General features: G+C 43.0%; 2 protein-coding genes across 13 annotated transcripts in view; one reads left to right on the top strand and one right to left on the bottom strand.

Annotated features, from left to right (window-relative positions):
- The window catches only part of USF3 (upstream transcription factor family member 3), a 104,240-nt gene that overhangs the window by 53,809 nt on the left and 32,872 nt on the right, over positions 1-17,559 (top strand). The window lies entirely within an intron of this gene.
- Positions 2,270-17,559, bottom strand: part of SIDT1 (SID1 transmembrane family member 1) — a 115,184-nt gene continuing 99,894 nt past the window's right edge. For 9 of the 12 annotated variants that reach the window (XM_070788211.1, XM_070788217.1, XM_070788210.1 and 6 more), the window contains 4 exons: positions 14,870-14,975; positions 14,669-14,779; positions 13,357-13,470; positions 2,270-11,999 (listed from right to left, as the gene is read on the bottom strand). In XM_070788211.1, the coding sequence (XP_070644312.1) occupies positions 11,937-11,999; positions 13,357-13,470; positions 14,669-14,779; positions 14,870-14,975 (394 nt within the window). In that variant the 3' untranslated portion in view covers positions 2,270-11,936. The remainder of the gene's footprint in view (positions 12,000-13,356; positions 13,471-14,668; positions 14,780-14,869; positions 14,976-17,559) is intronic. The other 3 variants (XM_070788194.1, XM_070788201.1, XR_011566317.1) reach the window with 2 other exon arrangements.

Below are 17,559 nucleotides of genomic sequence, written 5' to 3'. Positions count from 1 at the left end.
TTCAGCTTTAGCATCATTCCTTCCAAAGAACATCTAGGGCTGATCTCCTTTAGATTGGACTGGTTGGATCTCCTTGCAGTCCAAGGGACTCTCAAGAGTCTTCTCCAACACCACAGTTCAAAAGCATCAATTCTTCGGCACTCAGCTTTCTTCACAGTCCAACTCTCACATCCATACATGACCACTGGAAAAACCATAGCCTTGACTAGACGAACCTTTGTTGGCAAAGTAATGCACACTTATTCCCACATGTCCTCTGGAAAACTAGTGCTCACAGTATTTCCTGGTTGAGCTTTTTGTGAGTTCAGGTTAAATCTCAGTATTCTGACTATCAAGGGTTTAGCATTCTTTCTGCTGTTGCCCACTGTCACTCATTTCAGGTCATAGATTAATCACACATTTTGATTATACAAGGAGCCCTAATAAGCCATAAAGTGTATACAACCCATAATAGTGCAACCACTGGGCATAAATTCAATCTCCCTAAAATGAATGTGCAGATTATAATAGCTATATACTGTAACATTTTGTTAGCTTTCCAATCTAGTTCAATGTTTGGAGGAAGATTAGTAACAAATTTCTTTAAAAAGCTACCCAGGGAATTTTCACTTTTAGGTAAAATTTAATAGCAAGTGGCAGGTTCACAATCCCACTACACCAACTAGAACAAAGAGATAAATTAGAAAAATTATTTTTAATGTATTTTTTATTGAAATCCAGTTGAATTACAATGTTGTGTTAATTTCTGCCATGCATCAAAGTGACTCAGTTATATTGTGTGTGTGTGTGTATATATGTATGTATATGTGTGTATACATTCTTTTCCATATTTTTTCCATTATAGTTTATTACAGGATATTGAATATACAATAGGACATTGTTGTTAGAAAAATTATCTTTTAAAAGATACTAAAACCCATCAATAGAGAGGACAAAATGCCTTTGACTAGATACATAGATCTGAACAAAACTCCAGAGAGAAAAAAAAGTCCTCCTTACTGTGAGATGAGATCTCAGGCCTCTCCTTATTCCCCTGGGGACATCGGATGAGTTTGGGTTGAAAAGGTAGTGTGAAAGTTCCCACAGTTTTATGAACTTTAAGAGAAAAATTCCTGCTCGATGAAGCAGTCTCACCATCTAGATGCTGAAAACCAGAAGAGAACTGTATTTCACTCCATCTAACTACAGCTGCATCTGAGCTCTCACTCAGCTCAACTCTGTTTAACAGAAGAAAAGTGTGATTCCTTTCTAGTGAAAAATAACACAGCTTCAATCTCTGCAGTTCATTTATGTACAATATGCAGGAAATATATAGTGTCCAATACAAAAAATATAACCAATAAGCAGAAGAAAAGGCAGATAGATGCATGATAGAGAAAATCAGAAAACCCAAAAACTGATTTTTGGAAAAGATTAAAAAGCAAACAAAAGAGCTCCTAGAAAGACTGATCAGGAGAAAAAAAAAAAGAAAATATAAATTACCAATAAAATGAATGGAAAAGGGGACTTCACAAAAGAGCATACAAAAATTAAAATCGTAAAACATTATTTACAACTTTATGACAACATTACTGGCATCTTAGATGAAATGGACACAATTCTTGAAAAATACAATTTACCAAAATGAACGCAAGAAAAAAACAGAAAATCTTTGACACCTATACCTATTAGCCAAATTAAATCTATAAGTAAAAAACCTTCATACCATATATTATATAATTCCATTTCTATGAAATGTCCAGAATAGGCAAATCTGAAGAAACAGAAAGTGGCTTTGCGGTTACCCAGGGTTGAGGAGTTTGGGAGAAAGTGGAAAGTGACTGCTAATGTCCATGGGGTTTTGTTGGGGGTGATGAAAATGTTCTAAAATTTTGGTGATGATTGCCCAACTCTGTGAATGCACTAAAAGCTGTTGAATCATACACTTTAAATGGGGGAATTCAATGATGTGTGAAGTACATCTTGACAGCTTTTTTTTTTTTTAAAGGTATTCCCACAAAAAAAACCTCAAGCCCAGCAGATTTTAGTGGGAAATTTCTCTAAATATTAAAGGAAGAAGTAACGCCAATCTACCCAAATTCATGAGAAAGAGGGATTATTTCCAAACCTCTTTTAGGAAGTTAACATAACCAAATTGATACCAAGTCTGTCATAACATTATAATTATAATAAAAGGAAATTATAGCTCAATATCCCTAATAAACATAGGTGTAAAAATTCTAAACAAAATGTCAAATCGAATCTACTGATATAAGAAAAGAATAGCACATCATGACCAAATGAGGTTTATTTTTCAGGAGTGCAAAGTTGTTTTAACATTTTAAAGTCAATTTATACAGTTTGTTGTATTCCTAGGATAAAAGAGATAAAATATGATAATTCAAACAGCTGATAAAATTCAGCATCCATTTATGTTGGTCAATCTCAACATCTGCTTTGACTTTTCCTTTTTCCTGTGAGAAATTAAGGAGATAATGCTAATTTCCTGCCTGCATAAGTTCAGAAGTCAGGTAGGTTGGTTATCTAATATAAATGTGTCACTTTATTTTTCAAGTAACCGCATAAACTACAGATTTGGGGATGACACAAAGATCCAGTTTTTAACTAAGTGTGTGCTGTGTAGGTCTGGTCTGGGTGGTGTTTTCTTACATTGCTTTATCACAGGTTTGGAAAGAGACTGAAGCCTAATAGTAGTGGTGGAGAACTTACTGCTTCAGGGAACTTTCCTTCTGGGAACTCATTATTCAGTTCAGTTAAACCCCATTAAAAAAGTGCTGCTGACTGGCAAATGTGCAAATTCACATTATTATGTTTTGAAAGCCCAAGAGATAGCACGTAGTATGGGAGAAGAAAATTGGTTAGTATGTCAGTGTTTCAAACCAAGTCATATTGCTTTTGGGGTTTTCTTTTGTTTGTTTTTTTTTGTTTGTTTTACTCCTGGACAAATTTAGAAACCTTTGTCCCCATTATTGTACCCCTAATTGAAGAATTATGATTTCCCAGTTCAATGCAGTCTAATTCCACTGCCTTACTTTGGTGAAATGACACCATTCCCATCATTAAAAAGCCACAAAATTAAAAGATGCTTGCTTCTTAGAAAAAAACCTATGACAAACCTAGACAACATATTAAAAAGCAGAGACATCACTCTGCTGACAAAGGTCCATATGGTTTTTCCAGTAGTCATGTATGGATTTGAGAGTTGGACCATAAAGAAGGCTGAATGCTAAGGAATTGATGCTTCCAAACAATGGTGCTGGAGAAGCCTCTTGAGAGTCCCTTGGACAGCAAGGAGATCCAACCAGTCAATCCTAAAGGAAATCAACCCTGAATATTCATTGGAAGGACTGATGCTGAAGCTGAAGCTGAAACTGAAGCTCCAATATTTTGGCCACCTGATGTGAAGAGCCAACTCACTGGAAAGGACCTTGATGCCGGGAAAGATTGAAGACAGGAGGAGAGGACAACAGAGGATGAGATGGTTGGCTTTGCTGACTCAATGGACATGAGTTTGAGCAAATTCCGGGAGTTGGTGAAGGACAGGGAACCCTGGCATGCTGCAGTTCATGGGGTCGCAAAGAGTTGGACACGACTGACCGACTGAACACCACCACCACTCCCAGTCGCCAGGAGCAAAGACAGTTCAGCAGTCTTTGTTGATGGCAGTCGTAGATTCTGCCTGGTCTACTGGACCAGCATAGACCAGTTTCAGAGGCAACTTTGAAAGACTTTTTGACTCTTCACATTATTTAGAGTTTTTGAATGTGTTTTAGGAAGTTAAAAAGACCACTGTATTCTTGTGATTTCCCTTCACTCTTAATTTTGTTTCTGAACCAACAGGCTCCCAGTAGAGACCTGACAGCTTAGGCTGTATACTTTAGGCTATGTATACTTTAATTTAAAATGAAAATCTTTGGGTCTTCAGGGCTTTGCCAAATGTAGTCAGTGAATGTATAAGAAGGGCTTTGGTTCTTAACTGTACAAGCTTAGAAACTGAAGCGAGAGTCCAGTTTAGGGAGCCCAAATGATTCAAAGCTGCAGTTTTATCTTGGTTGGCTTTCCTAAAGCACAATGTGTTCAGTGTCACTCAGGTTTATATAACAAACATCTAAATTTCAGAAAAACTTTCTCCTTTTGTTAATATGTTCGGGGGTTATACAATTCCAGGCTGTGTTTTGCATATACAGACACAAATAAAAGCTACAATTTATCTTGCCTGTCTCTGTTCTTGTTACATAAACCACTTATTTCTATGTTTCAGTTTTATCCATCTGAGAAATGGGGATAATAGTAATAATGCAAACTTTACGGGATTAGTGGTGGTAAGTGTTTCAGGATCAATGTATAGAATGTATATAAACCCTTGGCACAATGCCAATGACACGTTTGCTGTTTTAATAATCAGTTCTGCCACCGGGCTTCCCTGGTGGCTCAGAGGGTAAAGCGTCTGTCTGCAATGCAGGAGATCCGGGTTCTATCCCTGGGTTGGGAAGATCCCCTAGAGAAGGAAATGGCAGCCCACTCCAGTACACTTGCCTGGAAAATCCCATGGACGGCAGAGCCTGGTAGGCTACTGTCCATGGGGTCGCAAAGAGTTGGACACGACTGAGCGACTTCACTTCACTTCTGCCAACGTTAATCTTGTAGAGGTTGGAGATGAAAATTGAGGGCAATAGTTTCCGATAGCAAGATCCCACTAAAAGGGCAAACCTCAGACCTCAGTCCCATGCTTGTCCTCCAGCAGGGAGGGGTTTTCGCAATTTCTAAGAATTAGGGAGATGGAGCTGTTTTTGTTTCTTCAAGGATGAATTAAAATGATCCCCACCTCAATCTTCTCTCTTTTTATGTCTCTGTCCTCTGCTGGGATTAAAACTGTGACTTCTGTTTTTCTTATGAAAAACTGAGGTTGTTGGTTCAAAGTATTTGTCTTATTTTTCTGATTTCTCCCCTTTCACTGGAGAGGACTCACTTTTCTCTTCCTCTGGGTATGACAGGCAGGTTGTGAGAGCCCAACAGTGTAACCTTCCTGCGAGTCCAAATTGACGTTTTCAAGTACTGCCCAGCTCGGCAGCCTCAGCTCAGAGGAGCCTAAGGGTCTCTTTCATTTTGCTTTCAGTCTTCCTGAAAACAAACTCACAACTGGACCGCATCAAAAGTGCATCCATCCTCTTTGGCTCAGTCCCCTTCTCTGACCATCTTTACAGAGTTCTCACTAAAACAGCATTCCCTAGGCTCTTCCCATCGTGTGTGTACCACCAACACCACCGCCCGGTGCTTCTCCAGAAGGTAAACGACTTTCTTCCCCTTCTGGTTTACTCTTAAACTTTGTTACTCAAAGAATCAGCTATCTTCCCTCTGTGTCCCAATCAAGTCTTAATTTACCCTTTTGTTTAATGCCAGTTTCTTAGGGATGGGTCAGGCTGAAATCTCATTGGTCCCTTCCTCTTTCAGTTCAGTCGCTCAGTTGTGTCCGACTCCTCACGACCCCATGAATTGCAGCATGCCAGGCCTCCCTGTCCATCACCAACTCCTGGAGTTCACCCAAACTCACATCCATCTAGTCAGTGATGCCATCCAGCCATCTCATCCTCTGTCGTCCCCTTCTCCTCCTGCCCCCAATCCCTCCCAGCGTCAGGGTCTTTTCCAATGAGTCAGCTCTTCGCATGAGGTGGCCAAAGTACTGGAGTTTCAGCTTCAGCATCAGTCCTTCCAATGAATACCCAGGACTGATCTCCTTAAGGATGGACTGGTTGGATCTCCTTGCAGTCCAAGGGACTCTCAAGAGTCTTCTCCAACACCACAGTTTAAAAGCATCAATTCTTCGGCACTTAGCTTTCTTCACAGTCCAACTTTCACATCCATACATGACCACTGGAAAAACCATAGCCTTGACTAGAAGCTTCCCAGAAAACCCTTCTGCTTGAACCAGACCTTTGATCGAATCTCAGTTTGGTCTCTCAGGTTTACGTTTGCTTATTCTTGCCTCATCTCAGCTTTCCTTCTCCTTAATTCTTCATACACCTAGTTATTACATTGTTCTAGCACTTGAAAGTCAATTTGAAATTCTGACATAGTTGACACAATATTAGCAATAAGCTAATGTCTTCAAAGTAGTACGTTCCTGGGAGCTAGTCATAGCACCTTCTCTCTGACACTGAGCAGAGTGCCTCCAATTATTCTATTTCTCTGCTTGGTTGTGTGGTAGAATTGGCAGCCACAGATGGCGAGAACCTACACCTCCCTGCAGAGGTCCTCCTGGAAACCTATCAGGTATCTTTTTCTAGGAATTTGGTTTTGAGAGTTGTATCAGTAGTTTAGGGCCTACACGTCTGGGCATAAATATTGCTGATAAATATTTGGACTCTCTTTGGGTCTGCATTAGGCCATTCTCTTCTTGGAGCTCTTTGCCTGCTTATAATGAACAAACTATTTGTTTCATGCGTATCTCCTCTTTTGGAGCATAGACCCATGATGGAAGAGACTGTGTTTAGTTCATTGCTGTGCTTGGTTCCTCCCAGTGCTTGGCCCAGATATTTCTTGACTTTTGACTGAAGCAGTGTTTCTGATTCTACATAAGTGAACAGAGAAGTGGTGAGAAGAAGATAAAGGGGAAATGGATGCCCTAAAAAGCAAGTGACTTGACAAGGTATCCCACACTGAGGGAGAAACAGGGTGGACCTCAGGCCTGAATTTGTTCTGTTCCTTGAAGAGGCCTGCCTAGATCCGGGTACTGAGCTTTGTGAAAGGCCCAGATAAGGAACACAAGAAAAATCATGAAACACAAATCAGCCTTTTTTTTTTTCCTGTGCTGGCAACATTAGAGCACCCTAAAGGGGAGGGCTTTTGAGTTAATTTGGATAATCTTCTCTTTAAAGGATTTAAAAGCTCTAATTCACAAAGAATGTAAAGAGTCAGAGGAAATTAGGGGCCCAGGAACCAGCCACAATGGGATTGTATGTTCTGACTTGAAAATATTGCAGTGTTTCAATTTCTTGTCTTCTGAGTCATAACTATAATGCTGGGATAAGAAATGGGACACCCAGACATTAGCATGGCTGTAACTTGATATAACTTCAAAGCTATTGAAGTGGTTAGCTGTTTTTCATCTCCAGTGAAATGGATAAGCTTTAGATGACAGGGACTTCAAGGCAATGAAAAAGAGGTAGGAGTTAAAATTTTTAGTTCAGGGGACATCATGAAAACTTCTAATCTACAGATATTTAGAAAGAGGGAAGAGTCCCTTACTACCGCCTTTCAGAAACTAATTGGCGAAGGCCGATCCACCACCCTAACCAAGCTTATTTGAATTCATGTGTGTTAAAGCATAAGATTTAGCAGGTGATTAAGAGGAGAAGGGGATGACAGAGGATGAGATGGCTGGATGGCATCACTGACTCGATGGATCTGAGTCTGAGTGAACTCCGGGAGTTGGTGATGGACAGGGAGGCCTGGCGTGCTGCGATTCATGGGGTCGCAAAGAGTCGGACATGACTGAGCGACTGATCTGATCTGATCTGATCTGAACCTTATTGATGATGGTGCCTTAATATGGAGGAGACATTTGAACTTAGCCACACAAATATATCTTGTTCCCACTGAAACTGTTGGTAATTAGTCAAAGCCATTTCCCCTGCATTCCCTAATCAAGGTTGCTTTAAGACTCCCATGTCCTCCAAGCCGCACGTGGCCCAGACAATAAGAAACGTGTTTGCCTGAGACGTTTTCCGGGAACCTGGAGTCAGTGGCATCTAGCTCAGCTGAATTGGTTGAAACGAGGTGGGATCCCCGACCCTCCAACTGGGCATGCGCGGGTGTCTGCCTGTGCCCTTTGGGGTGTGCAGAGGCCCGTAGCCTAGTCACGCCTGCAGGAAAGATGTCGACACAGCTTTTCCCCATCACCTATCCATGTCTCGCCACGCTCCCTGCGCCCCAGCCCACCGTGCTTCGGCTTCTTTATTCCTCATCCCAGATATACCCCACCTCGTGCCTTCGCGGAGGAGGAGCTGAAGTTTGTTCTGCCGGCTACTTGCATGGCTGCTATGTGGATAAACCCTGTCTTTGCTGCGAACCTCAGCGTCTCGGCGTTTTGGTTGCTGTACGTCGGGTAAAATGGACCTGGTTCCGTAACACCACCAAAGAGCGTTAAAAGCCAAAAAACAAAAAAACGACTATAAGCTGGGCAAAATTATGGTAAACAAGGGCTTTACTTTACTTCGGGCAGACGCCGGTTCTATCTTTACTCGTAATGATCTTCGTTAGTTTCACCAGGAGACGCTCCCAGGCCTCCTTTGGGACCAGTTTTGTTACCTGCAGGCTGAACATCCCGGCTTTCTCTACGGATAAGGGTGGGGAGGGTCAGGGGAAACGTTTGCACAGGGCATCCCCTGGACCGTGGTAGCAGTAACTGCTGGGGAGAGGACAAAGTCTAGGTTTTCTCTGAGATTCCCAGGGCAGAGCTGTCAGTAATGAGGTGTGACTTTGTGCACAGCCAGACTTTCCACTTGGCCCTAGCTTTGGTAGGGATTTTTCATCTGTGTTGCAGTCTTAAGGGCCGGCGACAGTGAAATGCAACTTTAAAAGGACAAGGAAGGGAGGGAGATGTTTGTTAACTCTGGACAGTTCCTCTGGAGGGGGAGAGGCCTCCCAGCCCCTTGAGGGCCTCCTGGGACTGAGGACAGATAACAGCACAGCTGGTTTCAGTGAAGGGCCCGCATGGGTGAGAGATGCCATCCAAGCAGGGGAACCTGCCACCCTGCAGGATTCGAGAGGTGCATGTGAGGATCTTCTCTTTGCAGGCACTGCTCCTCCTGCTCTGCACAGCTCCATGAAGTGTCAGGTAGATGTGGCAGGTGAGGACCAGAGAGTTCCAGGACTTTGCACAAGGTCACACAGCAAGCAGGTGAACATATCTGGACTACAGTCTGACTCAAGACTTTTTCCGAGACCCAACAGGTCCTTCTATGAAGAATGTGTATCTTTGTTTTCCCCCTTTCCCCAAGTTTTAGACAGTCTCCTAGGAGGAGAAACATTTGGGTATTACTGTTCCCCTGACACATACATTTGTGACCCCACAGATCACTCTGGGGGCTGCCTGGAGCCACAGAAGAAGCAGCTGCCTCTGTCATTGCCCCAGGTGCTGACTCCATCTCAGCCATGGAAAGTCCCTTCCCCAGATAGACTCTGGTTTTCCACTGGTTACTCCTGCTGCTAAAATAAAACCAGGCTGATCCCTCTACCGCCCAGTGCTAACAGCTGGGGCCGCCTCCAGCCTTCGTCAGGGGTGTGAAGAGGCCATTTCTTATGTGCCGTTTTGCTCCTCTGGCTGCCACGTCTCTGCCCTCCAAGTGAACTGCTCTCATTACCCTGTGCCTCTGCCAAGATCCTCCTCACGGGCTGGCTGTCTCCCGTTACCCTCCTGTTGAACTCAGAGTTGCCTTCCCCTCATGTAAAGAGAGAAGTCCACGAGCACAGAATTTGCACAGGCCTGTGCTAAGCGTGGACGAGGGACCACTATGAATAACTCTGGCCACCCCCTCCACCCTGAGTTCCTATCAACCCAACCGACACAGTCAAACGCCTTTCTTGTATCTTCCTACCACTGCACAAATCAGCACAATAGAAAGAGCTAACAACAAATACATTTAGAATTGATATTTATAGGAGCAGGCTTGGTCTGGGTTTTCAGCCCTGCTGCAGAGAACAAAACTGAACCACAATATGTGAGCTTATAGCACTCGGCAGACACTGTCAGAAAACAATGCTGAAGAATACAGCAGCATAATCCATCCATTTCTACAGGGCCCCCTCTCCATTTCCATGGACATATTTCCCAGACAAGCTACCGAACAGGTTAAGTGTCCTACCATTTATTCACTCAGGCCACAGGGGTGCTTGAACAAACTTTGTTGTTCACATCCTGCCCCCACCTTTTTTGGATACGAAATCCTTTAGTGCATTAAAAATAAAAGAACTAAGTCAACTCAGCAAAGTTAAACAGGTTTGAAATTTGTTTTAGATGTTAGATTAATAGAACCATTTACTAGGTGGCCTTCATATGGCCTATGTGTTGAGTTCAGTTCAGTCACTCAGTCGTGTCCAAGTCTGCAACCCCATGGACTACAGCATGCCAGGTTCCTCTGTGCATGGGATTTTCCAGGCAAGAGAACTGGTGTGGGTTGCCATGCCCTCCTCTAAGGGATCTTCCAGACCCAGGGATTGAACCCATGTCTCTTATGTCTCCTGCAGGTGGTTCTTTGCCACTTGCACCATCTGGGAAGCTACCTGTGGCCTATGGAAGCCAACAATTTTTAAGAAATAAAGAATAACAGAAGACCAATTACAAATTTGGGAGCATTTTAGAAAAAAAGGTCACAATGCTTCATTGAAAGCATCTCTGTGTTCTTAAAATTAGGGTTAGTTTGCTATTTAAACTTCCAAAATGTGTTGTGAACATTATTTTAGAGAAAGAATAATATATTTTAAAAAGGGTGGCTGATCCATTTCCCTAATGAAAGATCGGAAAAGCAGAGGTGAGAAAGTAACTTCGGTTTCACAGGCAGACATACCTGTGTGCGTGTGTTTGCATGTACAAGTTATGATGGCATCCTAGGCCAGGTAACAGGGGAGTTTGGTCAAAATGGGACTTTCTGGGGGCAGAGCAGCCACCAGTGTGAGAGTGAGGGTGGGGGCTGTTGAACTTTTCAACACTGTCCTGGGGAGAGAATGTAAATCCAAGAGACAACTCCAAACTGGCTGAGCTCTCTGCAACTGGAGAGGAGGAGGGAGATGCGCTCATCCTGAGACTGGCCTCCGGAGAACCTAGGGGGGAAGGTTGGAGCCCTGATCTGCACGAAGCAGCAGAGGAGGGTCATGGTCGGTGGCACAGGAGCCTGAGAGCAGTGACCCTGATGAGAACACTTATGTCTTCCCCACGGGTGATGTGGGCACAGGATGGAGCTATTTGAATTGGAGGTGCTTTTGCTTTTGCTAAATCTGTTCCAGGAACCCAAGTCTTTTGTGCGAGACCCACTGGCCTGATGCTGATGTCACCAGTCTCCTAGTGCTGTCGGGCATTCCTCTTGTTCCTCCTGATGGTGGAAGAATTTCCCATTTCCCCGTCCATCTTGGAGCTGATCTGTGGAGAAACAGGGCCTTCGCAAGAAGGTAGAGCCTGAGTCATGGGGTCAACACACAACGGAGGGATGAAGACGCAGGGAACAGGGAAGCACCCACGCCTTGGTCCCAGAGACAGTTACCTGCCAAGGGTGTGTGACAACCTGGAGCCCAACCTGGAGTCCTCCTAATGCTGCTGGGAGCCTGAGGGAAGCGTACAGCATTCCTGCAGTGGAGGTGACCAGCTGGTGCTACAGAACGTCTATCCCAGTTGGGCAGGGCCTTGGAGCCACCCCTCTACCAGACTTCAGGGAATCACATCATCCCAGGACCTTGGAGAAGGAGGCTGGTGTTTGGGGATATCTAGAGCAGCGGATGTTACAGAGGTGCACAGCCTGGAGTTTCTGGGCAGGAAATCTGGGCTGCTGGCCTCTCTGGGCAGGGAGGCAGGTGGAGGGCAGAGTGTAGCATGGTTCTGCCATGGCTGGTGAGTCTCAGGTGAGGGTAGGAAGAGTCCCAAGGTGGTTGACTTCAATGCAGCTTGCCCACGTCTAGTTCAGAGTTGCGACAAAAGGGGATGGTGGGTGTTTCTGACTCTGGAGGGCTCATCTCTGTCCACAGCTGCAACTTCTCTTCTGCCTCCTTTTCTTGCAGGTTTGGGTCCCTCTTAGCGCCTCTCCTCCCTGTGGGAATGTGTACAGAACTCACCCATCAGTGGGCGAGTGGAGCGTTTGGCAGTGGTGACTTTGCTGCAGTCCCTGTATTTTTCATGAAACAGCACCAAGATCAGTGGCTCTCTCTCCCCAGCTCTCCATGCTGGAGGCTTAGAAGACAGGAATCTGGTCTCTCCTAACCAAATCTAGGTCATCATCCAGGGTTAACAAAACCTGAAACAAAACGGGCCAAAAAATGAGAGGAATGCACAGTTGCGTTAAGTCCCTGTTTTCTGACTCACAAGTGTACTTAATTGTTTTCATGTCTTCTGCAGTGCTGTGATCTTAATAGACACTTGTAATCCTGCAATTCATTTATTCAAGTATATATCAAGGGTCTATTAAGTGCTATTCTAGATGCTAGGGATACAGCTTAGGATAAAAGATAGACAAATGTCTACCCTGATGGAGCTTACATTTGAGAGAGGGCTTCAGACATGAAGCAAATGCATGAACAGAGGCTACTATGTTAGATAGCAGTATGTACTAAGGATAAAAATTAAACTGTGGAGGGAATATAGGGAGTATGGGATGGGATGAGGTAAAATTTTTTGGGGGTGGCTGGGGACATCATTACCACTTAGAAGGGGACATTCGAGTGGGGACCTAAAAGGAATAAAACTTTGTTGCAATAGAATATTGCTATAAGAATTGTTCCCCTACCCTCCATTTATAGTTCCCTCTACCATCACTCTCTCTGTGATGTAGAGGGAACTCTTAGCTCCAATTTTATTATCTCTCTCTCCCCAGAGAATGTGACGATTAAAGAAAGCCTTAAGGAAGAATGTTTATACAGACTGGTTAAACTTCCCAAACTGGCCACTAGGAGGCAGCCCCGCTCCGCTCTTGAGGTTCCTTGGCTGAGACTAAAGTAAGGGGTCAGAGTGAACCCAGGAGGCCCCTATTACTTGTTAAAAGAACTTGTGTGCAGGCACCATATACTTTTATTTTGGAAAAGTCAAAATTAAGATGGAAGTATGCTGGGAGTTGTCATCCTGGGTTGTTACAATATGCACAGCTTCAGGGAAGGTGTGTGGGCAAAAAACGAAGGGACTGCAGGAGAGATTTGGAAGAGACTGGTTAGAAAGGCAGCGAGAGGCCTGGCTGCTATCCTGAGCCACTCCAGGAATTTGGAAAATGTTTGTATTAATAAAGTATGTAGTGAGACTGGAGGAGAGGAAGGAATGTGAGTATGACACAAGAAGGAATAACCTAGTGGGGCTGAGATGGTAGCGAGTGCCACCAAAAGCACTTCCTGGGGAAGCTGGGCATGTGAGTTCCAATCATCAGTGCAGTCCAAGCATTGTGCAACTGAAGAAAAATTATTTTATCACTGTGTCTTAAAGTATTGAAGAGTAAAAGAACAAAATGAAGATCTAACTAGAGGATACAATGTTAAAAAAAAAAGAGATAATCTGTACATTGAATCATAATGAAGACTTGGAAATTAAAAATAGGATGTAAGTAAGAGGGGAAGAGAAAAAAAAGAATATAAGATGTAAAGAGAGAAGCAAAGTTTTTATAAACTCACCAAGAATGAGAAAAACAGGGCAGTAGCAGAGAGGAAGTGCCAGATGTCATGGTCGTCAAAGAAATCCAGCAGGATGCACTCTCGGTTCTTCTCCCGGGACTCGGCTGGTGTTCCCTGAAAGGAGGTGAGGCAGGATGTGGGGGAGTAGTCCCACAGTTCAACTCCGTAGAGGACGGAGCATCCAGAAACCTATAGTCGCTACTAGATGCCTGGGTCACTACATTATTAGCTTCCAAGAAAACATACGTCCACACAAAAATGTGTCCACAGATGTTCATAGCAGCAGTGTTCATAAAAGCCAAAAAGTGGAAACCACCCAAATATTCATCCACTGAACATCTGCTAAAATGAGGCATGTTCATACAATGGAATGAAAAGTGAAAGTGCTACTCAGTGGTGTCTGACTATTTGCGACCCCATGGACTATAGCTCACCAGGGTCCTCTGTCCCTGGAATTCTCCAAGCAAGAATACTGGAGTGGGTAGCCATTCCCTTCTCCAGGGGATTTTCTCGACCCAGGGATTGAACCCTGGTCTCCTACACTGCAGGCAGAATCTTTACTGTCTGAGCCATTATTCAGCAATAAAAACACATGATGTGCTGATATAATGTGATCTGTACAAGGGTGGACCTAGGAAACGTTACACAGAGAAGGCAGACTCAGACTGCGTATGATTCCATTTATGTGAAATGTCCAGGATAGGTAGATCTATAGAGACAAAAGACTAGTGGTTGCCTCGGGCCAAGGGGTTAGGGAGAAATGGGGATGGACTGCTAATGGATGTAGGATTTTTCCTGGGGTGATAAAAATGTTCTGACATTGATTGCGGTGGTTATGGTGATGGGGAGCTAAGACTTCCTCCCTGGTCTATGCCTCACATACATCACCAGTTTCCTAGGCCTCAGCTTTCCTATCTGTGAAATGGGTTTATATACATCTGCACCTGGGTATCTGTTTATGGATGATGACTATGATAAGGTGGCGACGATACACTAATCAAGCGTTCTGTACATATTAAGCATCCATTGGAACAGGATCGCAATCATAATACAACACACAGTGAAGATCACATTGGCAGTGGGGATAGGGTTTCGTGTTTAAGAAGTGCCACCCTGGTAATAATGACATGGCATTTATTGAGTATTTATGTGTGGATATTTATATAAAACCAACCCCTTTTAAAAAAGCGTTCACATTAGAGAATATAAAACAGATTAACAGCAATAAGCCCATGAAGAGAGGGAGATAGGAAGGTCAGAAAAGCAAGATGGAGAGAGCACGTTGTCCAGGAGACAAACACTGTTCTCTTACCTCCCAGCTGCTGAGATTCTGGAAGAAAAAATACAGGGCGGCAGCCCATACTACAGCGGTGGCGACAATGCAGAAAAGCGGGATCAGGAGGATCTTCTCGGAGCTGCGAAGCTGTGGGTGAGAAGCAAATGCCGCCAGGCTGCATGCATCACCCGGTCACCTGAGGAGGGCCCGCGGCGCCCAGCCAGCAGCCACTCTTACCTTCATGATGATGTAAAAGGCCAGGTAGAGCAGCAGGTTGCAGATGAAGATGCCCAGCATGTAGGAAGCGAAGTCCCTGGGTCGGTAGATGAGTCCAAAGAGGGCGCTGAGCGCACAGAGGAATTGTTGTGTAGCCAGGAAGCTGGACTTTTGGCATTACCCACCCTTCCAGCCCCACCCCCATTTCTGGTGGGAGGGGAATTTAAAAAATCTTTTAACTTTCAATTTATTAAATCTCTTTCAGAACATTCATTTTAATGATTATAAAGTTCCTATCTGTGGATGTACCTAAACAGTACTCTCTGGCTGAAATGAGTTTTCTCTTTGTCCTTCAGTTGTTCACTATTATAAAAAACGGCAACAATGAATGCCTTTAGACATATCCTGCTTTTTTCTTTTTGCATTTAAGATGACTAGATGACTAGACATAGAATTGTCTCAATAATTGGTTTGACACATATTACCAATTTTTAGCTAGCTGTCTAAATACTGAAGTTTATTTGGTTGGGGTTTGGCCTTAATTTTGTTCCAAATTTCTACTCAGTTATAACAGAGATCTTTATTATGTGGGGCTTCCCTGGTGGCTCAGCTGGTAAAGAATGCCTGCAATGCAGGAGATAACAGAAATATTTATTATATAGCTCTTGCTTATCTTGTGATTTTGAAAGCTTGTTTTTAATACACACTCTGCACATGTATGACATATAGTTGGATTTCTGGCCTCTTCATTCTGATTCACTAATTTATAATTTTGAATCAGTGCCTCACCATGTTATTATTGTTTTATAGATTATCTAACATAGTTTGTCAGATGTGGTTTAGTCGCCAAGTTGTGTCCGACTCTTGTGACCCCATGGACTGTAGCCCGCCAGGCTCCTCTGTTCATGGGATTTTCCAGGCAAGTGTGTTGGAGTGGGTTGCCATTTCCTTCTCCAGGGGATCTTCCTGACCCAGGGATTGAACCAGGATCTCCTGTATTGCAAGCAGATTCTTTACCAACTGAGCTACCAGGGACTTCCCAACGTAGGTTAGGCTAGCTTGCACTATCCAATATGGTAACCACATGTGGCTATTTAAATAATTGAAAGTGAATTTTCTCAGTCAGACTCCATTTCAAGTGCTCAAATAACCACAAGTGGCTAATACACTAAGCTTTATTCCAGAAAGTTCTGTTGGATAGTGTGGGGCTGTCGCTATACACTTCTGTGCTTGCTTTCTTCTGTTAATCCTTTGCAGAGACCTTTGAAAATTTTGTCTAACTAGGTAAATAAATTTCCGAATAAAACCCTATTAACTTAGTTCCAGTTTCTAAATTTGCACATTACCTTGAGAATTGATATCTTTACAATAGTTAATCTTCTCCCCCAGGGCATGGTATCTTTCTTCATTTAGCTAAGTTTTTGTCTATATCTCCTAATGAGGCAGTTAAATGTTTTGCAGAAAGATCCTACATATCTCTCAAAGTTTATTCCTAAGTATTTAAAGTGTAAAGCTGTTACTAACAGTTTTTGTTCACTTTTTAAAATATACTTTTTATTGAAGTATAGTTGATTTACAATGTTGCGCTAACTTCTGCTGTACAGCAAAGTGACTCAGTTATACACCGAGTGCATTACATACATGGATTCCACTGGATGCATCCATGTTGCTGCGGATGGTGTTATTTCATTTTTCAATGGATGAGTAGTATTCCATTGTATGTATGTACCACATCTTCTTTATCCATTTCTCTGCCAATGAACATTTAGATTGTTTCTATGTCTTGGCTATTGTGAGTAGTGCTTCTATGACTGTATAGGTGCCCATTTCTTTTTGAATTATAGTTTTCTCCAGATATATGCCCAGGGGTGGGATTACTGGATCATATGGTAATTCTATTTTCAGTTTTCTGAGGAACCTCCATACTGTTTTCCAGAGTGGCTGCACCAACTTACATTCCCACCAACAGTGTAGGAGGCTTCCCTTTTCTCCATACCCTCTTTAGCATTTGCTGTCTGTAGACTTTTTAATGATGGTCATTCTGACCAGTGTGAGGTGGTACCTCATTGTAGTTTGACTTGCATTTCTCGAACAATTAGTGATGTGGAGCATCTTTTCATGTGTCTGCTGGCCATCAGTATGTCTTCTTTGGAGAAGACTCTATTTAGGTCTTCTGCCCATTTTTCGATTGGGTTGTTTGTTTGTTTTTTATTATTGAGTTGTATAAGCTGATTGTATATTTTGGAAATTAAGCCCTTGTTGGTCGCATTGTTTGCAAATATTTTCTCCCATTCCATTGGTTGTTTTGTTATGGTTTCCTTTGCTGTGCAAAATCTTGTAAGTCTGATTAGGCCCCATTTGTTTGTCTTTATTTTCATTTCTATTGCCTTGGGAGACTGACCTAAGAAACCATTGGTATGGTTTATATCAGAGAATGTTTTGCCTATAGTCTCTTCCAAGAGTTTTATCAAGTCATATGTTGTGTTTAAGCCTTTAATCTATTTTGGGTTTATTTTTTTGTATGGTGTAAGGGTGTGTACTAACTTGACTGATTTATACGTGGCTGTCCAGTTTTCCAAACACCACTTACTGAAGAGACTTTTTCCCATTGTATATTCTTGCCTCATCTGTGGAAGTTTAATTGACTATAGATATGTGAGTTTATTTCTCGGCTGTCTATTCTGTTCCACTGATTTGTATGTCTGTTTTTG

The sequence above is a fragment of the Bos indicus genome, chromosome 1, assembly GCF_029378745.1.
Source record: "Bos indicus isolate NIAB-ARS_2022 breed Sahiwal x Tharparkar chromosome 1, NIAB-ARS_B.indTharparkar_mat_pri_1.0, whole genome shotgun sequence".
NCBI lineage: Eukaryota > Metazoa > Chordata > Mammalia > Artiodactyla > Bovidae > Bos > Bos indicus.
This window is presented reverse-complemented; position numbering and strand designations above follow the sequence as displayed.